The sequence below is a fragment of the Anas acuta genome, chromosome 31, assembly GCF_963932015.1.
Source record: "Anas acuta chromosome 31, bAnaAcu1.1, whole genome shotgun sequence".
In the NCBI taxonomy this organism is placed as follows: Eukaryota; Metazoa; Chordata; class Aves; order Anseriformes; family Anatidae; genus Anas; species Anas acuta.
This window is the reverse complement of record NC_089009.1, coordinates 290,853-312,565: the sequence shown is the minus strand read 5'-3', so window position 1 is coordinate 312,565 and position 21,713 is coordinate 290,853. Positions and strand designations below refer to the sequence as shown.

General features: G+C 57.6%; 5 protein-coding genes across 10 annotated transcripts in view; 4 read left to right on the top strand and 1 right to left on the bottom strand.

The window, feature by feature from the left end:
• LOC137846219 (butyrophilin subfamily 1 member A1-like) overlaps positions 1 to 5,560 on the top strand; it is a 54,624-nt gene extending 49,064 nt beyond the window's left edge. Inside the window, exons 6-8 of the mRNA XM_068664024.1 lie at positions 3,973 to 3,993; positions 4,152 to 4,184; positions 4,362 to 5,560. Coding sequence (XP_068520125.1) covers positions 3,973 to 3,993; positions 4,152 to 4,184; positions 4,362 to 4,990 — 683 coding nt within the window. The 3' untranslated portion in view covers positions 4,991 to 5,560. The remainder of the gene's footprint in view (positions 1 to 3,972; positions 3,994 to 4,151; positions 4,185 to 4,361) is intronic.
• LOC137846208 (butyrophilin subfamily 3 member A2-like) overlaps positions 1 to 21,713 on the top strand; it is a 42,688-nt gene that overhangs the window by 6,893 nt on the left and 14,082 nt on the right. Inside the window, exons 1-6 of one of the 6 annotated variants that reach the window (XR_011090416.1) lie at positions 16,081 to 17,027; positions 17,437 to 17,784; positions 18,131 to 18,412; positions 18,542 to 19,428; positions 19,586 to 19,618; positions 19,796 to 20,861. The exons of 1 other annotated variant lie outside the window; for it this stretch is intronic. Coding sequence is in view for 3 of the 5 variants with exons in the window: in XM_068663995.1 (XP_068520096.1) it covers positions 16,805 to 17,027; positions 17,437 to 17,784 (571 nt within the window). In the remaining 2 variants the exon portion in view is untranslated. Of the gene's footprint in view, positions 1 to 16,080; positions 17,028 to 17,436; positions 17,785 to 18,130; positions 18,413 to 18,541; positions 19,429 to 19,585; positions 19,619 to 19,795; positions 20,862 to 21,713 lie in introns of those variants that run through there. 4 more of the 6 variants (XR_011090417.1, XM_068663997.1, XM_068663995.1 and 1 more) reach the window with 4 other exon arrangements.
• On the top strand, positions 376 to 3,927 carry LOC137846268 (butyrophilin subfamily 1 member A1-like). The gene is made up of 3 exons (XM_068664133.1): positions 376 to 1,288; positions 1,696 to 2,043; positions 2,609 to 3,927. Exons 1-3 carry the CDS (start codon positions 1,090 to 1,092, stop codon positions 2,941 to 2,943), a joined length of 882 nt encoding a protein of 293 aa, XP_068520234.1. The 5' UTR covers positions 376 to 1,089; the 3' UTR covers positions 2,944 to 3,927.
• LOC137846153 (HLA class II histocompatibility antigen, DM beta chain-like) lies at positions 5,518 to 6,643 on the bottom strand. Its single transcript, XM_068663857.1, is given in 5 exon segments — positions 5,518 to 5,807; positions 5,946 to 6,010; positions 6,084 to 6,207; positions 6,290 to 6,541; positions 6,544 to 6,643. Coding segments are annotated over 5 exon segments (831 nt in total).
• LOC137846275 (butyrophilin subfamily 3 member A2-like) lies at positions 9,368 to 13,141 on the top strand. The gene is made up of 4 exons (XM_068664150.1): positions 9,368 to 9,860; positions 10,266 to 10,613; positions 11,235 to 12,838; positions 13,016 to 13,141. The coding sequence occupies exons 1-3, from the start codon at positions 9,761 to 9,763 to the stop codon at positions 11,612 to 11,614; spliced, it is 828 nt and encodes a 275-aa protein (XP_068520251.1). The 5' UTR covers positions 9,368 to 9,760; the 3' UTR covers positions 11,615 to 12,838; positions 13,016 to 13,141.

Sequence of the window (21,713 nt, the reverse complement as noted above, 5' to 3'; positions counted from 1 at the left end):
TGCGCCTCTCCACTCACTCCAGTCCTCCAGGAGGGGCTCCTGCAGGCTGACGTGCTGCACCGAGCACGTGTAGGTGTCGCCTGCCACCGGGGCCACCAGTAGGGACACCTGCGTCTGGTAGGTCCAGTCGCCGTTGGGGATGGCGGAGATGGGGTTGTAGTCGTCGGGCTCCACGATGTCCCCGTTGTGCAGCCAGATGACGGTCGCCTCAGGGGGGTAGAGGCCCCAGATGTGGCAGCTGAGCTGGACGGGCACACGGGCGTTCCCCGTCTCTGGTCAGTGGATGGTGAGCAACTGCATTGTGCATCACTTGTTTCGTACACCCTGTTAGTAGTAGTACTCATATTATTATTGTTGTTGTTGTTACTATTTTCCTGTCTTAATAAACTGCCTTTATCTCAGTCCACAGGACTCACTTCACGGTTCTCTCCATGATCCCAAAGAAGGAGGGTGAAGAGTGAGTGAACGGCTGTGTGGTGTTTAGCTGCTGAATGAGTTAAACCACAACATCTCGGAAAAGGCGGACCTCTTCCAAGTGCTCGTTTCCATACTCCCCTCCCTTAGCTCCTCCACGTTGCGTCTGTGCAATGTAGCCTAGTGGTCGTGGGCAGGGGTCTTTCAGGATGAAGTCAAAGAGGAAGAGGAGGTCAAACTTTTTGCTTTTCTAGACTTTGACCTTCTGTTGGATAGTATTGTGTATTTTTTTACTTATCTTTGCCTTTCTTCCTGCCAACAAGTTCTTCATTCTTCCCTAACGACTTGTTTGTCCTTCCCTCATCCGTTGCCCTTGAGCAATATCTTCCTCTTTACATCTGCTTCTCATAAGGTTCTCATCTCCATCCCCAACAATTAGGATATTTTTTAGGTTCTCATCTACATCCCCAATAATCAGGACATTTCACCATATATGTAGCTAAATACTAATTCAGATCAGTTTTAGCGTCTTCTGCATCTCAGTGCCAGGCATGCAGAATTCCCCAGACTCTTGTTCCCACTGCTCCAGGGCCAGAGCTCCTCCTAGACAATTATTGCAAACAGGATGCAGGAAAAGGCTTGGGAAGTTGGGCGTAGCCCTGTGTTTCCTGCAGCATGGGTGGGTGCTGTGAGGGACCTCTCTCTTTTGATGGGGCTCCCTTGGAGAAGAAGACCTGTGGTCACCGTCTGCCCCTTGGGGGACCTCCCTCTCAGATGGGCCTCCCCTGGGGCTGTGGCTGCCCCAGTCTCAATGGCCATGCCAGGGGCCTTCTGACTTCCCTCATCACTCTGCTCCTCCTCCAGCTGGGCTCAGGTAGGATCCTGCGGGGCTGCTGGGGGCTCTCCCCCTTTGCCTGAGAGACGTGCTGCTGTTTGGGCAGGGGAGCGGCTGTGGTACAGGGGGGACCCGAGCCCACAGCTCACCCATGCTGGGTTTCACTTTCACTTTGATTCTTTCACACAATACGGGCGCTGCCTTGCCTGCCCTTTCTGGCTCTTCTTCACCTGCCCAAATGCTGCAGAGAGGGCTCCCACTCCCAGCACACCTCCTTCTCCTGCACGTTCTCCCTCTCCCTCTCCTGTTTCCCGGGTGGTTTCCCATGGGACACGAGGGACGCAGCATGCACCAACTCACACACAGCTCGCCCTTTGTCACTCACTGCCCCTAAATTTACAATGGCAAAATCTCACCACCTCTCTGTGCCCTTCTCCATTGCCCAGCCCAGCTCAATGTGGTGGGACCAGGACACCCTATCACTGCCACCATGGGGAAGGATGTCGTGCTGCCCTGCCACTTGTCCCCTCAACGCGATGCTCGCACCTTGGAGGTCAGGTGGATCTGGGCCAAGTTCTCTGAGACAGTGCACCACTACCACAATGGACAGGACCTATACAGGGAGCAGATGGGGGCATATGCCGGGAGGACAGAGTTGGCCAGAGATGGTCTCTCTGCTGGAATCCTGGACTTGCGAATCACGGGGCTGAGACCCTCTGATGATGGCCAGTATGTCTGCACTGTGAGAGATGCTGATGCTTATGATGAAGCCATTGTGGATCTGGAGGTGTCAGGTTAGTGGCTGGGGTGATGTTGCCAGGGCAGAGTTTACGTGTCCTTTGAATGTTTCAGCTGTTTCACAGCATGGAGCATGCCCATGGATGTGGGGGTAATATTTGGGGAGAGAGCTCCCTGGATACTTCTGTCAGTTTTCACTGGTGTATTCGAAGAAAGTAATCATAATATTGTGAGGGCACTGGGCACAGGCTGCTGAGCAGCACCTTCAGCTGTGTCAGCAATGGGACCAAACAGCACACAGGGAGAATCGCAGAGTCCTCTGAGCAGCAGGGCTTCTTGATCCAGCACGGCTTGGTGCAGGACTCTGCCTGGAGGCACTAGAGATCAGTACCTGGGTTTTAAGGACAATTGGGTTTCACTGGCATTGGGCAGCCCTGCTGTCTGTGTGCGGCTCCTGCCAGGGTAGTTTTGCGGTGAGTGTGAGTGCACAAACCACACGGTCTCTGAGCCCCTGTGGCTGTGGTTGAGTTGGGCTGTGTCTGGCATGGGATCAGATGGGGTCTTTGCCTTGGAACTGAATCCCTCCCCAAGTCAAGCCCCAGCCACGCGCTCTTCCCCCAGCCAGAGGCACTGATCCCCAGTTCTCCCTGGGGCGCTATGAGGCCGGAGGCGTCCGGGTGCTGTGTCGATCGGCCGGCTGGTACCCGCTGCCGCAGCTGCTCTGGAGGGATGCTCGCGGGCAGCACCTGCCCTCGGTCTCCCAAACACATTCCCAGGACCAGGAGGGGCTCTTTGAAATCGAAGGCGCCATCATCGTGACCGAGAGTGTGGAGGGGCCCTTGTCCTGCGTGGTCAGGAGCAGCCGCCTCCAGCAGGAGCTGGAATCATCCCTGCACATTGCAGGTACAAATGGCACAGCCAGGGTGAGGTGTTCCTGGCCCCTGCACTTGTCCTGACCCAGGAGAAGTCTGGGTCTTGCTCTTCCGCCTGTGGCAATGTAAACACAGACCCATTCCTGGTGCCTTTTCTCAGCTCCCTTCTTCCACAACGCCCAGTCCTGGATGGTGGCTCTGGCTCTGGTCCTCGTGCTTTTGGCTGTGTCCATTGGCCTCAGTGTTTATCTCTTTCGAAAGCAAGGTAAGCTGGCAGTGCCGGGATGGAGCAGAGGGAGGTGTTCTGCAGGGACCCCTCTGGGTGTGGAGCGGGGCTGAGCCCTGGCCCAGGGAGGTGTGTAGGAGGAGGAAGGGAATGTTCTCCTGGGGATGCCAAAGGCCTTCGGATCGTCTTGGGTGGGAGGCCAGGGAGCATGGCTGCAGCGTGGGGCTGGTGGCAAGGCGCAGCCCCCCTGCACATGTTCCCACCCAGCAACCAAGCTGCTCTGCTCACCACCTGTTCCTCCGCCTTTGCTTTTCAGCGGCACAGAGGCGAGAGCTGGGTGAGTCCTTGCAGTCCCTGCCCCCAGCCCCTGGGGAAGTGGTGTCCCTGCGGGAGGGCCTGGTCTGGGTGGGCTCTGGAGGCTTGTGTGCTGGTGGCTCGGGGGTGCTGGAGGAGCAGCTGGAGCCTGGGGTGGGAGTGGGGAGTGCTGGGGCTGGGGCTGCCCTGGGCAAGGGACACGGCTGGGATGGCTGAAAGGAATGGGGATCAAGGTGGGGACGGGGAGTGAGCTGCGGGACTGCCCTGCTCTGCACTGATGCTTTTGATAGACAGACATTCTCCAAGAATCCTTTATTCACTTCTGTAGTAGCTTCAGTGGCACAAAGATAAAAGCTGTACAATTATCTGTCAAGTATCAGTACTTATAGTTCTGCTTACAAGAGCATTGTACAAAGCTGGACCACAATGACTATTTCTTTAGTCCCACCTCTGATCAAGGCAGTATTTTTCATTGTCATGGGATGTGTTCACGGTCTACCACGGGCTAAGCAACTCTCCCCTCATGCATTATATTCATACTAATCAGACATTACTTTTGCTTTCCTTTTTAGAGAAACGATCTGCAGAGCTGGGTGAGTGTCACAGAGCTGGGCCCCCAAGGCCAAGCCAAGGCAATGTGCAGGGGAGGGTGGGCAGCTGGGACAGAGCAGCCCAGGGCTGGCCCCTCACCCTGCCCACACCCACTGGCCACCAGCCATGGGCTGTGACCAGCTCTCCCCTCTCCTTCCAGAATGGAGAAAGTTTCTGCTGCCTCAAAATCGAGGTAGGTGTGCATTGGGTTGCCCTCTGAGGTGCTTCTCCTGCCCTTGCTGGGGCATATTCAGGAGCCAAGAGGTGCCCCATCTCCTGCCCTGTGGGGCAGCTCCTGGCCCCGAGCTGGGGAAAGCCTGCCCAGGGCTGAGTTCTGCCCCTGATGGCCTGGCTCCTTCTGTCCCTGCAGAGAAGGTGACCCTGGATCCAGATACGGCTCATCCTGAGCTTGTCCTGTCTCAGGACAACAGCAGTGTGAGATGCGAAGGTGAACGGCAGCAGGTGCCTGACAAACCAGAGAGATTTGACTGTTGGTGCTGTGTGCTGGGCCGTGAGGAGTTCAGAGAGGGGAGGCACTGCTGGTTGGTGGAGGTGGAGGGAGAGGATCCTATGTATTCACACTGCGCTGTGGGGGTGGCCAGGGCTTCTGTGAAGAGGAAAGGGTGGATTGACATGAGCCCTGAAGAAGGGATCTGGGCTGTGCAGTACTATGAGGGGCTGCTCATATCTCTCACATCTCCTCGCACTCCCTTGTCCCTGTCCCCAGTTCCCAGAAGGATCTGGGTCTGTCTGGACTGTACCCAGGGGCAAGTGTCTTTTATCAACGCTGATAATGTGGTCGAGATCTTCACTTTCACAGCAGCCTCCTTCAATGGCGAGAGCATCCGCCCCTGGTTCTGCGTGGACATAGAGGGAATTCAGCTGTGCCTGAGGGACAGCACCCCCCAGACCACGTCCCCAGCCCTGGGGAGCTCCTGCCCTTCTCCAGACACTCCTGTGTCACCTCTCCTTGGTCCTGCAGGAGTAGCACAGGAATGAGGGGCAGTGGGGTCAGGGGTTCCCTGCGTTCCTCCCTGCTGCTGGAGGACGGCTGGGATGCTGCAAGCAGGAACCAGGCCCCTTGTAGCCCCTGGGCTCTGCCCTGCACGTGGCTCCTGTGCTGGGCCACAAGCCCTGCTGGCACCCACGGCTCTCACCCTGCCTCTGAGCCCCAGCGGGCAGCACAGGGGCTGCAGCAGCTCTCCACGCTCCTCTCCCCTCTGCTTGCACTGCTTGCAGACCCCAGGGTAAGGGATGTGGTCACCGTGTGCTGCTGGCCATTGCAGGCCACCTTTGCCTCCTAGGTTGGGGTTGATCTTTGCTCTGTGCCTGTTGCTGAGCATGAGCAGCCTGTGGGGGCTCTTTGTTCCCTCCTCTGGAGTAGATGTATCCAAGGCCCAGCAGCAGCAGGACTGTGTCAAATAAAGTTTTGTACAGGAAGATGGAGTCTGGCAGTGCCATTTCCTGGGTGCTTTGTGTCCTGAGGCCTTGCTGCCTGGGAAGGCGTCTTGCAGCAGACCGTCTCCTCACACGCCTTGCCCTGCAGAGCCTTCGCCGTCCTCGTAGCCCTCCCTTGGAGGCTCTCGCACAGTTTCACGCCCTTCGTCTGCTGCGGTGCCCACAGCTGCACGCAGTGCTCGAGGTGAGGCCACAGCAGGCCGAGCAGAGCGGGACGATCCCTTCCCTTTGGGGTCCCATGCCATGGCTCCCACCCAGCCGCTCCTCTTGGTGAGACACTGTAGGAGTGTGTGAGCCTCTGCCCTGTCCCCAGAACACTGCAGAGACACCAGCGGGGCTTCTGGAGCATCTTTATTGTCTGCACCACAGCATTGGGTCTGAGATGGGGCCAAACGGGAGCCACCGGTGCCGGGAGGTGTCCATCTGGGGGTCCTCATATGCTGCCTGGGGAAGGGGGGGACACACAGGGCGAGAGATGAGGTGATTTTCCCCTCACCGATGGGGATGTGGGTGGGGATACCATTACCTGCAGGGTAGTTGTCTCCAGGGAGGGGAGTGTAACTTGCGGGGGGGAGAAGAGGAGTGAGCAGAGTCCTCATCGTCCTTGACCACGGCCCGGCTCTCTCCCGGCCACTCACCCAGGGCGGGAGGCCTGGCCCTGAAGCGGTAGACGCCGGCGAGAAATAAGCCAAGTCCCAGCACCATCAGCATGGTGGCCACCGCCATCATTATGGTCACCTCCGGCATCAGTCCGGGACCTGTGGGGACACGGCCGGGTGAGTGGCAGCAAGGAGCCAAGACCACCGGCCTCCGGGTGCGGTCCTGCGCCTCTCCACTCACTCCAGTCCTCCAGGAGAGGCTCCTGCAGGCTGACGTGCTGCACCGAGCACGTGTAGGTGTTGCCTGCCACCGGGGCCACCAGCAGGGACACCTGCGTCTGGTAGCTCCAGTCGCCGTTGGGGATGGCGGAGATGGGGTTGTAGTCGTCGGGCTCCACAATGTCCCCGTTGTGCAGCCAGATGACGGTCACCTCGGGGGGGTACAAGCCCCAGATGTGGCAGCTGAGGAGGACAGGCACACGGGGGTTCCCGTCTCTGTGGGGATGATGCGGACTTGGGGCTGCGCTGGAGCAGGGATGGGGATGGGGTCAGTGGTGGGTGAGCCCCTTTTCCCTGCCCTGTGCAACGTCTCCATGCAATGTTCCTTGCAACGCTCCGATGCAATGCCCTGTGCAAAGCTCCACACAACTTCCCCATGCCTCTTCCCCATGCAACGCCCTGTGTAAGGTCTAGGCATTGTCCCATGCAATGTCACACGCGACATCCCCATGCGATGCTCACAAGATGCCCTGTGCAATGCTCCTGTGCCACACACTGCAAGAGGCATTGCTCTGTGCAACATCCCCTTGCAAAGGGCAATGCAATGCACTGTGCAGTGCTGCATGCAACATCCCCCTGTGACGTCCTCACGCAGTGTGCTCTGCAACACCCCCATGCAATGTCCGGTGCAACATCTTGCAAAAGCAATTAGCTGCAGGGCAGATTCTTTCTGCAGCAGAGCAGGGGATCCCAAAGTCAGGGCTATTTTCTTCCAGCATCGAGCCCACTTGAGGGAGCCGCCAGGACCCAGCAGCCCTTTCGAGGGAGGCTAACAAGGCGTAGGCAGAGCCAGCAAGGCCCCATGCATGGCCATTCAAAAGCAACCCCTGGGAAGCGCGACGACCAGGAACGCAGCGACCAGGATGGGCAAACAGGGCATGGCGCATCAGAAGGGAGTGGCAGGCAGTCCATGCAGGCAGGGTGAGCAGGGAGGGCAGAGCGTTCTCTCCCCGCCCATACAAACAACTCCTCTAACGGCGGTCTACTTCTAGCTAGGCTGCTATGATCTCCACCAGGCACAGTGCTCTCTCTAGCAAGTCTGTACACACCCAGACTGACTGCCCGCTCAAAAATGCACCGGTTCAGGTCTCTGGGTGCAGGGAGTGTCTGAGCCTCTTCCTGCCATCTGCGGCAGGCAGAGAGACTGTGTGTGTGTGAGGTGCGAGCAGGTGGATGACCTGGTCCGCCTGGTGGCAGAACTCAAGGAGGAGGTGGAGAGGTTGAGGGCTATCAGGGAGTGTGGGTGGGAGATAGAGTGGTGGGGCAACTCCCTGTGGATCCTGAAGGATAGGTACCAGGCTGAGACACCCCAAATGGGGGTGGACCCCCTCCCCTGTCATTGTCAAGCAAAAGTAGGAGACCTAGGAGTTGAGGAGGACTGGAGACAGATCCCTGCTCGACATCGCAGGCGATGCCACCCCATACAGGCCCCACCTTCCCAGGTGCCCTTCCACAACAGGTTTGGAGCTCTGGAGCTTGAGAGACTGGTAGCTGAGGAAGAGGAAGAAAGTGTAGCCAGGAGGATGCCTAGGGTGAGGAAGTTGACTCCAAGCCTCAGGACTGCTATCCTCTTTTGATGATAGTCCAGGTTGGCAGTGATGACATTGAAGAGAGAAGCCTGAAGGCTGTCAAACAGGACGTTAGGGGACTGGGGCGGTTAGTGGGTGGAGCGGGAGTACAGGTGAAGCAGATCTCCACACTGCAGCCCATGGAGGAGCCCCCGGTGGAGCAGGCGCATGGGGCCTGGTGGAGGGTGCGGTCTGTGGAGAGGAGCCCACACAGGAGATAGGAGTCTGGGGGGAGCTGCCACCAATTGGTAACCGAGATTGGAACAGTTTGCTCCTGACGGATGTACCCCATGCTACAGACCCATACTGGGGCAGTTGCTGGAGAGCTGCTGCCTGTGGGAAGCCCATGTAGGATCAGTTTGGGAAGGACGGCATCCCATGGGAGCAGTTGTTGACTCTGTTGAGGGTGGAAAGCCCTTGCAGGGAGATCTGGACAGACTGGAGAGCTGGGCAATCACCAACTGCATGAAGTTTAACAAAGGCAAGTGCCGGGTCCTGCACCTGGAATGGGGCAACCCTGGCTATACGTACAGACTGGGGGATGAGACTCTGGAGAGCAGCCCCACAGAGAGGGATCTGGGGGTTGTGGTTGACAGCAAGCTGAACATGAGCCAGCAGTGTGCCCTAGCAGCCAGGAGGGCCAACCGTATCCTGGGGTGCATCGAGCATGGCATTGCTAGTCGGTCGAGGAAGGTGATTGTTCTCCTCTGCTCTGCACTCTGCGGCCTCACCTCGAGGACTCTGTGCCGTTCTGGGCACCACAGCACAAGAAGGACGTGAAACTATTGGAGAGTGTCCAGAGAAGGGCCACAGACATGGTGAAGGGCCTTCAGGGGAAGATGTATGACTTCAGCCAGTTCTCTTAGTACTCTGGGATGAATCCCATCAGGCCCTATAGTCTTGTATGCATTCATCTGGAGCAGCAAATCCCACACAAATTCAGGGTTATTGAGACTTTATCATTCCTGCAGTCACTGTCCTCCAGCTCAGGACACTTGGGGTCCCACAGCCCAGCATCAGTGTTGAAGGCAAAGAAAGCAATATACATCTCTGTGAATGACCCTGTCTGACCATCCCCATCAAATAACAGACCAATGCTTTCTTTCATCCTACTTTTGCTGTTAAGATAGTTTAAGGAAAAAAAAAAAAAAAAAAAAAGCATTTTATTTCCCTTCACACTACTGTCCAGCTTCAACTGAAATTGAGCTTTGGCCATATGACTTTTCTCCCTACAAAAGCAAACAGTACCTCTGTAGTCTTTCCATGTTGCCTGACTTCCCTTCCAGCAAACAGGAGTTTTCCTTATCCACCTAAGCTCTTGAAGAAGGTCCCTGCCCATCTGAGCCAACCTTCTACCGCAGTTGCTTTACTGGAGCCGGGAGAGGCACTGGCACTTTGCCTTCAGCACCCTGGGCAAAGGGTGGCAGCTCTGGGCTCAGCACCCTGCTGTGCCCCATTCCCTGCAGCCTCCGATTCTGCTCAGCTCTTCGCTGCCATCTCTCCACATTTTCCCATTGCTCACAGTTTGATTCCTCCTTGCATGCATGGACATGAACGACCTTAGCCAGTGGCTTTCCCTGGAGGTCTGGAGAGGCCTCCACTGGGGACAAGCAACTCGTGCCTGCTAAAGGGCACCCAGCTGCAATGGGATGGTGGAGCCAGCCCTGCAGAGCTCCCCAGACATTGCCCCAGGGGCAGAGCTGTTCCAGGAGGGTTATTGCAGCCAGAAACTGGGCAAAGGTTGGGAAAGTTGGGCGTAGCCTTGTACTTTCTGCAGCTCTGCTGGGTGCCGTGAGGGACATCTCTCTTGGCTTGGAAAAAAACACCAGCGGGGCCAATTGCCCCCTGGGGGACTTCTCTCTCAGATGGGGCTCCCCTGGGGCTGTGCCTGTCCCAGCCTCACCAGCCATGCCAGGGGCCTCCTGACTTCCCTCGTCACTCTGCTTCTCCTCCAGCTGGGCTCAGGTAGGATCCTGCAGAGCTGCTGGGGGCTCTCGCCCCTGTGCATGCAGACTTGCTGCTGTGGGGCAGGGGAGCAGCTGTGGGAAAGGGGGGACCCGAGCCCACAGCTCGCCCATGCTGGGTTTCACTTTAACTTTTGTTCTTTCACGCAATATGGCTGCTGCCTTGCCTGCCCTTTCTGTGTCTCCTTCACCCGCCAGAATGCTGCAGAGAGGGCTCCCACTCCCAGCACACCTCCTTCTCCTGCACGTCCTCCCTCTCCCTCTCCTGTTTCTCCGGTGTTTTCCATGGCACACGGGGGACGCAGCACGCACCAACTCACACACAGCTCGCCCTTTGACACTCATTGTCCCTAAATTTAAAATGGCAAAATCTTACCTCCTCTGTGTGCCCTTCTCCATTGCCCAGCCCAGCTCAGAGTGATGGGACCAGGACACCCTCTCACTGCCACCGTGGGGCAGGATGTCGTGTTGCCCTGCCACTTGTCCCCTCAACGCGATGCTCACAGCTTGGACGTCAGGTGGATTCGGCATACGTTCTCTGAGACAGTGCACCACTACCACAATGGAGAGGACCTGTATGGGGAGCAGATGGGGACATATGCCGGGAGGACAGAGTTGGTCAGAGATGGTCTCTCTGCTGGAAGCCTGGACTTGCGAATCATGGGGCTGAGACCCTCTGATGATGGCCAGTACTTCTGCACTGTGGTAGATGGTCATGCTTATAAGGAAGCCACTGTGGAGCTGGAGGTGTCAGGTTAGTGGCTGGGGTGATGCTGCCAGGGCAGAGTTTACATGTCCTTTGAATGTTTCAGCTGTTTCACAGCATGGAGCATGCCCATGGATGTGGAGGTAATATTTGGGGAGACAGCTCCCTGGATAGTTTTGTCAGTTTTCACTGGTGTCCTTGAAGACAATAACCATAATACCGTGAGGGCACTGGGCACAGGCTGCTGAGCAGCACAATCAGCTGCGTCAGCAATGGGACCAAACAACACACAGGGAGAGTTGCAGAGTCCTCTGAGCAGCCGAGTGTCTGCTTTACTTTTGCTTTCTGTGCTGGGGGAGACCTGACACGTTGCCTGGAAGTCTCGGGGCTTCTTGACCCAACACGGCTTGGTGCAGAGACACTGCCTAGAAGTGCTGGAGCTAAGCACACGTGTTTTCTGCAGGATTTGGGGACACTTCCTTTGTGCAGCCCTGCTCCCAGGATCTGGCACCCAGCAGGGTGGTGAGAGTGAATGCAGGGAGTTCCTGGTCCCTGTACCCCTGTGCCTGTTGCTGTGCTGGGGTGTATTTGGCATGGGAGCAGATGGGGTCTTTGCCTTGAAATGAATCCCTCCCCAAGGCAAGCCCCAGTCACGGACTCTTCCCCCAGCCACAGGCGTTGACCCCCACCTCACCCTGGGGGGCTACGAGGACGGAGGCGTCCGGGTGCTGTGTCGATCGGCCGGCTGGTACCCGCTGCCGCAACTGCTGTGGAGGGATGCTCGCGGGCAGCACCTGCCCTCGGTCTCCCAGACACATTCCCAGGACCAGGAGGGGCTCTTTGAAATTGAAGGCGCCGTCATCGTGACCAGGAGCGTGGACGGGCCCTTGTCCTGCGTGGTCAGGGACAGCCGCCTCCAGCAGGAGCGGGAATCATCCCTGCACATCGCAGGTACAAATGGCACAGCCAGGGTGAGGTGTTCCTGGCTCCTGCACTTGACCTTACCCAGGAGAAGTCTGGGTCTTGCTCTTCAATCCATGGGCATGTAAACACAGCCCTTTTCCTGGTGCCTTTTCTCAGCTCCCTTCTTCCACAATGCCCAGCCCTGGATGGTGGCTCTGGCTCTGGTCCTCGTGCTTTTCGCTGTGTCCATTGGCCTCGGTGTTTATCTCTTTCGAAAGCAAGGTAAGCTGGCAGCGCAGGGATGGAGCGGAGGGAGGTGTTCTGCAGGGACCCCCCTGGGTGTGGAGCGGGGCTGAGCCCTGGCCCAGGGAGGTGCGTAGGAGGAGGAAGGGAATGTTCTCCTGGGGATCCCAAAGGCCTTAGGATAGTCTTGGGCCTCTGCCTTGGGCAACGAAGGCAGGGGAGAAGGCAAGGGGCCTTGGGTGGGAGGCCAGGGAGCATGGCTGCAGCGTGGGGCTGGTGGCAAGGCGCAGCCCCCCTGCACATGTTCCCACCCAGCAACCAAGCTGCTCTGCTCACCACCTGTTCCTCCACCTTTGCTTTTCAGCGGCACAGAGGCGAGAGCTGGGTGAGTCCTTGCAGTCCCTGCCCCCAGCCCCTGGGGAAGTGGTGTCTGTGCGGGAGGGCCTGGGCTGGGTGGGCTCTGGGGGCTTGTGTGCTGGTGGCTCGGGGGTGCTGGAGGAGCAGCTGGAGCCTGGGGTGGGAGTGGGGAGTGCTGGGGCTGGGGCTGCCCTGGGAAGGGGACACGGCCGGGATGGCTGAAAGGAACGGGGATCAAGCCGGGGACGGGGAGCAAGGTGCGGGACTGCCCAGCTCTGCACTGATGCTTTCGGGAGACGGACATTCTCCAGCAATCCTTTATTCACTTCCGTAATGGCTTCAGTGGCACAAAGATGAAAGTTGCACAAGTGTCTGTCCTTATGGTTCTGCTTACAAGAGCATTGTAAAAAGCTGGACTACAATGACTATTTCTGTAGTCCCACCTCTGATCAAGGCAGTAATTTCCCTATCATGGGATGTGTTCAGTGTCTACCACAGGCTAAGCAACTCATGCATTACTTTCATACCCATCATACATTACTTTCCTTTCCTTTTCAGAGAAACAAGCTGCAGAGCTGGGTGAGTGTCACAGAGCTTGGCCTCCAAGGCCAAGCCAAGGCGATGTGCAGGGGAGGGTGGGCAGCTGGGACAGAGAAGCCCAGGGCTGGCCCCTCACCCTGCCCACACCCACTGGCCACCAGCCATGGGCTGTGACCAGCTCTCCCCTCTCCTTTCAGAATGGAGAAGGTTTCTGATGTCTCATAATACAGGTAGGTGTGCATTGGGTTGCCCTCTGAGGTGCTTCCTCTGGCCTTGCTGGGGCATGTTCAGGAGCCAAGAGGTGCCCCATCTCCTGCCCCATGGGGCAGCTCCTGGCCCCGAGCTGGGGAAAGACTGCCCAGGGCTGAGCTCTGCCCCTGATGGCCTGGCTCCTTCTGTCCCTGCAGTGAAGGTGACCCTGGATCCAGACACGGCTCATCCCCTGCTTGTTGTTTCTCAGGACAACTGCAGTGTGAGATGGGAAAGGGAATGGCAGCAGGTGCCTGACACACCAGAGAGATTTGACTACTGGGGCTGCGTGCTGGGCCGTGAGGAGTTCAGAGAGGGGAGGCACTGCTGGTTGGTGGAGGTGGAGGGAGAGTGGGTAAAGTATTCACGGTGGGCTGTGGGGGTGGCCAGGGCATCTCTAGAGAGGAAGGGGTATTTCAAAAGGAGCCCTGAAGAAGGGATCTGGGCTGTGCAGTATGATGAAGGACAGCTCATGTCTCTCACATCTCCTCCCACTCACTTGTCCCTGTCCCCTGTCCCCACGAGGATCTGGGTCTGTCTGGACTGTACCCAGGGGCAGGTGTCTTTTATCAATGCTGACAATGGGGTCCAGATCTTCACTTTCACAGCAGCCTCCTTCAATGGCGAGAGCATCCGCCCCTGGTTCTGGCTATGGACAGAGAAAATTCAGCTGTTCCTGAGGGACAGCACCCCCCAGACCCTGTCCCCAGCCCTGGGGGGCTCCTGCCCTTCTCCAGACACTCCTGCATCACCTCTACTTGGTCCTGCAGGAACAGCACAGGAATGAAGGGCAGTGGGGCCAGGGGCTGCCCCGTGTTCCTCCCTGCTGCTGGAGGAGGGCTGGGATGCTGCAAGCAGGGGACAGGCCCCTTGTAGCCCTGGGCTCTGCCCTGCACGCGACTCCTGTGCTGAGGCACAAGCCCTGCTGGCACCCACGGCTCTCACCCTGCCTCTGAGCCCCAGCGGGCAGCACAGGGGCTGCAGCAGCTCTCCACGCTTTTCTCTCCTCTACTTGCACTGCTTGCAGACCCCAGGGCAAGGGATGTGGTCACTGTGTGCTGCTGGCCATTGCAGGCCACCTTTGCCTCCTAGGTTGGGGTTGATCCTTGCTCTGTGCCTGGTGCTGAGCATGAGCAGCCTGTGGGGGCTCTTTGTTCCCTCCTCTGGAGCACATCCATGCAAGACCCAGCAGCAGCAGGGCAGTGGCAAATAAAGCTTTGCACAGGAAGATGGAGTCTGGCAGTGGCATTTCCTGAGTGCTTTCTTTCCTGAGGCTTTGCTGCCTGGGAAGGCGTCTTGCAGCAGACCTCTCCTTGGTGTTGGTCCTGGGAGTCAGAGCCAGGAGGAACCAAAGCTCCAACTGCCCCTTGGTTCTCCATCTGTTCCCTGGCACTCCCTTGTCCCAGCTGGGTCAGTGCCCTGCCCTGAGCTAGACAGGGTAATGACCCAGCTGGGACAAGTGGATCATCAAGAGCTTCCATCCTCCCATCACACAGGCTTGGTAGAGGCTCTGCCTGCAGGGGGGGCATCACCAGCTTTTTGAAGTCCTCCTAGCAGAGGCAGCAGGTGGCGTCAACCTTAAAGCTGTCCGTCAGCTCCTTTCAAGCCACCTCCATGTCCCATATTTCCCTTCCACCACCCAAGTTGTTCCCGTGGCTGTTTTATTTTCCACTGCTCAGGGCAGGGTTCAGCCAGAAATGGGCTTGCAGGAGCCATGAGGCCACCCCAGCTTCACCAACCCTCAGCAATCAATAACAATCCTGCACTCCCAGAAAACCAGTGCCACTTTTTGCACCTTGTTTAAAAGCAAGCAGGGAAACAAGCTGACATTCTCGAGCCAAATTCATTGTGGTGTGTTTTAAACATCGCAGCATTAAAATCAGGAGCAGACACAGTGCAGAAACAGGGGAAGGAAATGCGTTTGGAAGACACTGCATCCAATAGAAGCAGGTGATCCAAACAGACCGAACCTCAGTGAGAGGGAGCCTTCGTGGCTGCAGGACTCCCTTGGCCTCTTCGAAGGTTTAACTATATGAAGGTGGGAAGCTAAGAATAGGTTATGAACCCAGCTACACAATGAGGAGACACAGATGCTCTCCTCCAGCGGGTTCTCAATGAGAAGCTGAGTGGTCTCCACACCCAACCATCCGTCTTCATGCACGTGGGGTCTCACCATCCCAAAATCCCATCATCCTTCATCCCATTGAGATCCCACCATGCTCACACCCCATCCTCTTTAATCCCAGCAGGGTCCCACCATCCCAAAATCCCATTGTCCTCCACTCCAGTGGGGATCCACCACCACAAACCCCATCCACCTTCACCCCAGTGGGGTCTCATCATCTCCAAAACCCCATCATCCTCCATTCCACTGGGCTCTCACCAACCCCAAACCTCAAAACCCTCCACCCACTGCTGTCCTACCATCCTCTCAGCCAATTATCCTACATCCCACTGGGCTCCCACCATCCCCAAAGCCATCCCAGGGCCAGGGACTGACTGACCACCACGTTCCCTAAGCGCTACGAGAAGCTATGCCATGACCAACAGCTGCATGCCTGGTCCTCCTCAATTCACAGATGTAATCTTCAGAGGGTTGTTTGGGAAGAACAGTAAAAGTTCGGCTCCACATGGCTTTTCTGGTGGAGGAGGAGGGCTGAGGGAACAGTGAAGCCCATCCCGCAGTCAGGGCACTGATGGGGTTTCCCTACCAAGTGCTTTTTCCAATGTTGGTTGAACGCCGAGCTTTCAGAGAAGGCTTCCCCACAGTCAGAGCAGGGATAAGGGGGTTGTCCCCAGTGAGTCCTGAGATGGGCTGAGTAGACTGAATTCTTTGCAAGGCTATACTGCACTGGGGACATTTATAGGTCCCCCAGCCTGCCCGCTGGCAGGACAGAGCAAGAAGCTGAGACGTCCTTGGCTTGGTGTAAGCACTGCTCTGCAACAATTAAAACATCAGCATGTTATCAGCACTCTGCTCATCCTAAGCCAAAACATAGCATTCTACCAGCTACAAGGAGGAAAATTAACTCTATCCTAATTGAAACCAGGACAGGATTTCATGATGACATCAGCCAGTTTTCTTGGTACTCTGGGATGAATCCCATCAGGCCCTATAGTCTCCACCTGTAGGAGCAAATCGCATGCTAATTCAGCATTTGCTGGGAGTTTATCATTCCTGCTCTCACGGTCCTCCAGCTCAGGGTAACTGGGGTCCCAGAGCCCATTGTCAGTGTTGAAGACAAAGGCAAAAAAAGCATTAAACATGCCCCTGTTTGTGAGGAGACCATCCCCATCAAGTAAAGGACCACTGTTTTCTCCGGTTCTACTTTTGCTCTTTAGATATTTTATAAAACTCAGTTTTATTTCCCCCAACAGTTCTGTCAAGCTTCAACTCAAATTGAGCTTTAGCCATATGAATTCACCCTGATAAGGACTAGGGCAGCAGATTCTGAGGCATCGCATTGTTCCTTAAAGAACAATTCATCCATGTCATCATCCTAGCTGCATGCAGAAGCTGTCCCTTTGGTCCTTGGAAGCCATTTCCACACCAAAGTCTCCACCGTGCTGCAGAAGGGCTTTGCTTGCCAGAGGGCAAAAGGTCTGCCCATTTCTGCCTCCACTGGGATGGACAGAGCTGGGAGTGGGGCTGGCTCTTTGTCCCCACCACCCTGGGAAAAGGGTGGCACTGAGATGCTCGGCAGCCAGCTGTGCCTCTTTCCCTGCAGCCTCCGATGTCGCTCTGCCCTGCAGCATCTTGCACCCATACCCCAAGGGTCAGGGCTCCTCCCAGAGTGTTACTGCAGATAAGAACTGAGCAGAAGTTGGTGAAGTCACGTGTAGCCTTCTAGTTCCTGCAGCTATGGTGGGTGCTGTCAGGGACGACTATTTTGGTGAGACTGCCTTGGAGAAGAACACCTGGGGCTGCCTTCTGTGTCCCCCACTCGATGATAAGTGCAGGCTCTGTGCCCTGCCCAAGACGCTGCTGGCTGTGGCTCCCTGTGCCGAGGCCTGCAGCCCCTCAGTACCTTACTCTTCTACCCCCAGATCCTGCTCCCGCTGCAGCACAGATGGGGCTCCCCTGGGGTTGCGGCCGCCCCAGCCTCACCAGCCATGTCAGCGGCTTCCTGACTTCCCTCGTCACTCTGCACCTTCTCCAGCTGGGCTCAGGTAGGATCCTGCAGGGATGCTGGGGGCTCTCCCCCCTGTGCATGCAGATGTGCTGCCATAGGGCAGGGGAGCGGCTCCAGGGTAGGGGGACCAGAGCCCACAGCTCGGTCCCTGCTGGGTTTCACTTTCCCTTTGGATCTTTCACACAATATGGGCGCTGCCTTGACTGCCATTTTTAGTGCTTCTTCACCCATCCGAATGCTGCAGAGAGGGCTCCCACTCCCAGCACACCTCCTTCTCCTGCACGTCCTCCCTCTCCCTCTCCTCTTTCCTGGGTGGTTTCCCATGGAACACAGGGGACGCAGCACGCACCAACTCACACACCAACTCATGCCCTTTGTCACTCACTGCCCCTAAATTTACAATGCCAAAATCTCACCACCTCTCTGTGCCCTTCTCCATTGCCCAGCCCAGCTCAGAGTGGTGGGACCAGGACACTCTGTCACTGCCACCATGGGGCAGGATGTCGTGCTGCCCTGCCACTTGTCCCCTCAACGCGATGCTCGCACCCTGGAGATCAGATGGATCCGGGACCATATCTCTAAGACAGTGCACCACTACCGCAATGGAGAGGACCTGTACAGGGAGCAGATGGAGCCATATGCCAGGAGGACAGAGCTGGCCAGAGATGGTCTCTCTGCTGGAAGCCTGCACTTGCGAATCACGGGGCTGAGACCCTCTGATGATGGCCAGTACTTCTGCACTGTGGGAGATGCTGATTCTTATGCTGAAACCATTGTGGATCTGGAGGTGTCAGGTTAGTGGCTGGGTTGAGGCATTCAAGGGATGGTGCAGGTGTCCCCGCATTTGTGTGTCCCACCCAGGACCCGGTCCCATCTTCATGGCCATTTACGAGGCCACTCATTGAACTCCATCCCCATGGTGTTTTGTGGGCAGTGGGCACAGGTTTCTGAGCAGGTCCTTCAGCTGTGCCACAAATAGGTGTGGGTTAGGGGTGAGAGTGGCTCCGTGTAGTGCCCGGTCCCTGAGCCCCTGTGACCATGGCTGCCCTGGGCTGTGTCTGGCATGGGAGCTGATGGGGTCTTTGCCTTGGAACTCAATCCCTCCCCAAGTCAAGTACCATCCACGCGCTCTTCCCCCAGCCACAGGCGCTGACCCCCACCTCTCCCTGGGGGGCTACGAGGCCGGAGGCGTCCGGGTGCTGTGTCGATCAGCCGGCTGGTACCCGCTGCCGCAGCTGCTGTGGAGGGATGCTCACGGGCAGCACCTGCCCTCGGTCTCCCAGACACATTCCCAGGACCAGGAGGGGCTCTTTGAAATCGAAGGTGCCGTCATCGTGAACGGGAGCGTGGAGGGGCCCTTGTCCTGCGTGGTCAGGAACAGCCGCATCCAGCAGGAGAGGAAATTTTCCCTGCACATCGCAGGTACAAATGGCACAGCCAGGGTGAGCTGTTCCTGGCCCCTGCACTTGTCCTGACCCAGGAGAAGTCTGGGACTTCCTCTTCTAACCCCAGCCATGTAAACACAGCCCTTTTCCTGGTGCCTTTTTTCAGCTCCCTTTTTCATAAACGCCCAGCCCTTGATAGTGGTTCTGGCTCTGGTCCTTGTGTTTTTGGCTGTGTCCATTGGCCTCGGTGTTTATCTCTTTCGAAAGCAAGGTAAGCTGGCAGCGCAGGGATGGAGCGCAGGGAGGTGTTCTGCAGGGACCCCCTGGGTCTGGAGCAAGGGGCCTTGGGTGGGAGGCCAGGGAGCATGGCTGCAGCGTGGGGCTGGTGGCAAGGCGCAGCCCCTCTGCAGATATTCCCACCCAGCAACCAAGCTGCTCTGCTCACCACCTGTTCCTCCGCCTTTGCTTTTCAGCGGCACAGAGCCGAGAGCTGGGAGAGTCCTTGCAGTCCCTGCCCCCAGCCCCTGGGGAAGTGGTGTCTGTGCGGGAGGGCCTGGTCTGGGTGGGCTCTGGGGGCTTGTGTGCTGGTGGCTCGGGGGTGCTGCAGGAGCAGCTGGAGCCTGGGGTGGGATTGGGGAGTGCTGGGGCTGGGGCTGCCCTGGGCACGGGACACGGCCGGGATGGCTGAAAGGAACGAGGATCAAGGTGGGGACGGGGAGCGATCTGTGGGGCTGCCCCGCTCAGCACTGATGCTTTCGGGAAACGGACATTGTCCAACAATCCTTTCTTCACTTCTGTAATGGCTTCAGTGGCACAAAGATAAAAGCTGCAGAAATGTCAGTCCTTAAAGTTCTGCTTACAAGAGCATTGTACAAAGCTGAACCACAATGACTGTTTCTTTAGTCCCACCTCTGATCAAGGCAGTGTTTTACCCTTTCATGGGATGTCATAGGGTCAACTACGGGCTAAGCAAGTCTTCCCTCATGCTTTACTTTCTTACCCATGATATATTACTTTCACTTTCCTTTTCAGAGAAACAAGCTGCAGAGCTGGGTGAGTATCACATTCCTTGGGCCCCATGGCCACACTAAGGCAATGTGAGGGGAGGGTGGGCAGCTGGGACAGAGAAGCCCAGGGCTGGCCGCTCACCCTGCCCACACCCACTGGGCACCACCCATGGGCTGAGACCAGCTCTCCCCTCTCCTTCCAGCATGGAGAAGGTTTCTGATGTCTCATAATAGAGGTAGGTGTGCATTGGGTTGCCCTCTGAGGTGCTTCTCCTGCCCTTGCTGGGGCATGTTCAGCAGCCAAGAGGTGCCCCATCTCCTGCCCCGTGGGGCAGCTCCTGGCCCCGAGCTGGGGAAAGCCTGCCCAGGGCTGAGCTCTGCCCCTGATGGCCTGGCTCCTTCTGTCCCTGCAGAGAAGGTGACCCTGGATCCGGACACAGCTCATCCTGAACTTGTTGTGTCTCAGGACAAGAGCAGTGTGAGATGCGAAATTGAACAGAAGCACGTTCCTGACACATCAGAGAGATTTGAGAACCGGTGGTGTGTGCTGGGCCTTGAGGAGTTCAGAGAGGGGAGGCACTGCTGGTTGGTGGAGGTGGAGGGAGAGTGGCTAAAGTACTCAGGGTGGGCTGTGGGGGTGGCCGGGGCTTCTATGGAGAGAAGGAAGTGGATGAACATGAGCCCTGAAGGACGGATCTGGGCTCTGCAGTACGATGAGGGGCAGCTCAAGTCTCTCACATCTCCTCCCACCCCCTTGTCCCTGTCCCCTATCCCCACGAGGATCTGGGTCTGTCTGGACTGTACCCAGGGACAGGTGTCTTTCATCAACGCTGACAATGGGGTCGAGATCTTCTCTTTCACAGAAGCCTCCTTCAATGGGGAGAGCATCCGCCCCTGGTTCTGGGTGGAGAAATCGGGAATTCAGCTGTACCTGAGGGACAGCACCCACCAGACCTCGTCCCCAGCCCCGGGGGGCTCCAGCCCTTTTCCAGACACTCCTGCATCACCTCTACTTGGTCTTGCAGGAGCAGAACAGGTATGAGGGGCAATGGGGCCAGGGGCTGCCACAGGCTCCTCCCTGCTGCTGGAGGAGGGCTGGGATGCTGCAAGCAGGGGCCAGGCCCCTTGCAGCCCCCGGGCTCTGCCCTGCACGCAGCTCCTGTGCTGGGGCACAAGCCCTGCTGGCACCCACGGCTCTCACCCTGCCTCTGAGCCCCAGCGGGCAGCACAGGGGCTGCAGCAGCTCTCCACACTCCTCTCCCCTCTGCTTGCACTGCTTGCAGACCCCAGGGCAAGGGATGTGGTCACCGTGTGCTGCTGGCCACTGCAGGCCGCCTTTGCCTCCTAGTTCGGGGTTGATCCTTGCTCTGTGCCTGGTGCTGAGCATGAGCAGCCTGTGGGGGCACTTTGTCCCCTCCTCTGGAGCACATCAAGGCCCAGCAGCAGCAGGACTGTGTCAAATAAAGTTTTGTACAGGAAGATGGAGTCTGGCAGTGGCATTTCCTGGGTGCTTTGTGTCCTGAGGCCTTGTTGCCTGGGAAGGCGTCTTGCAGCAGACCGTCTCCTCACACGCCTTGCCCTGCAGAGCCTTCGCCAGCCTCGTAGCCCTCCCTTGGAGGCTCTCGCACAGTTTCACGCCCTTCGTCTGCTGCGGTGTCCACAGCTGCACGCAGTGCTCGAGGAGAGGCCGCAGCAGGCCAAGCAGAGTGGGACGATCCCTTCCCTCGGCCGGCCAGCAGTGCCATGCCTGAGGCACCCCAGGGCAAACGTGGCCGTTTGGGGTCCCATGCCATGGCCCCCACACACCCGCTCCTCTTGGTGCAACACCGTAGGAGTGTGTGAGCCTCTGCCCTGTTCCCAGAACTCTGCAGAGACACCAGCAGGGCTTGTGGAGTATCTTTATTGTCAGCACCACAACATCGGTTCTGAGATGGGGCCAACCGGGAGCCACCGGTGCCATGAGGTGTCCTTCTGGGGGTCCTCAGATGCTGCCTGGGGAAGGGGGGAACACACAGGGCGAGAGATGGGGTGATTCGCCCTTCGCAGATGAGGACGGGGATGGGGACACCATTACCTGCGGGGTAGTTGTCTCCAGGGAGGGGAGTGTAACCTGCGGGGGAGAGAAGAGGAGTGAGCAGAGTCCTCGACGCCCTTGACCACGGCCCCGGTTCTCCCCGGACACTCACCCGGGGCGGGAGGCCTGGCCCTGAAGCGGTAGATGCCGGTGAGAAATAAGCCAAGTCCCAGCACCATCAGCATGGTGGCCACCGCCACCAGTATCATCACCTCCGGCATCAGTCCGGGACCTGTGGGGACACGGCCGGGTGAGTG

Excerpts from the sequence above, each read along its gene's own strand:
- LOC137846268 (XM_068664133.1), top strand. The coding sequence starts at position 1,090 with ATGGGTGGGTGCTGTGAGGGACCTCTCTCTTTTGATGGGGCTCCCTTG. Across the intron at positions 1,289-1,695 it reads CCTCCTCCAGCTGGGCTCAG|CCCAGCTCAATGTGGTGGGA; the intron begins GTAGGATCCTGC and ends TCCATTGCCCAG. Across the intron at positions 2,044-2,608 it reads TGTGGATCTGGAGGTGTCAG|CCAGAGGCACTGATCCCCAG; the intron begins GTTAGTGGCTGG and ends CTCTTCCCCCAG.
- LOC137846275 (XM_068664150.1), top strand. The coding sequence starts at position 9,761 with ATGGGGCTCCCCTGGGGCTGTGCCTGTCCCAGCCTCACCAGCCATGCC. Across the intron at positions 9,861-10,265 it reads TCTCCTCCAGCTGGGCTCAG|CCCAGCTCAGAGTGATGGGA; the intron begins GTAGGATCCTGC and ends TCCATTGCCCAG. Across the intron at positions 10,614-11,234 it reads TGTGGAGCTGGAGGTGTCAG|CCACAGGCGTTGACCCCCAC; the intron begins GTTAGTGGCTGG and ends CTCTTCCCCCAG.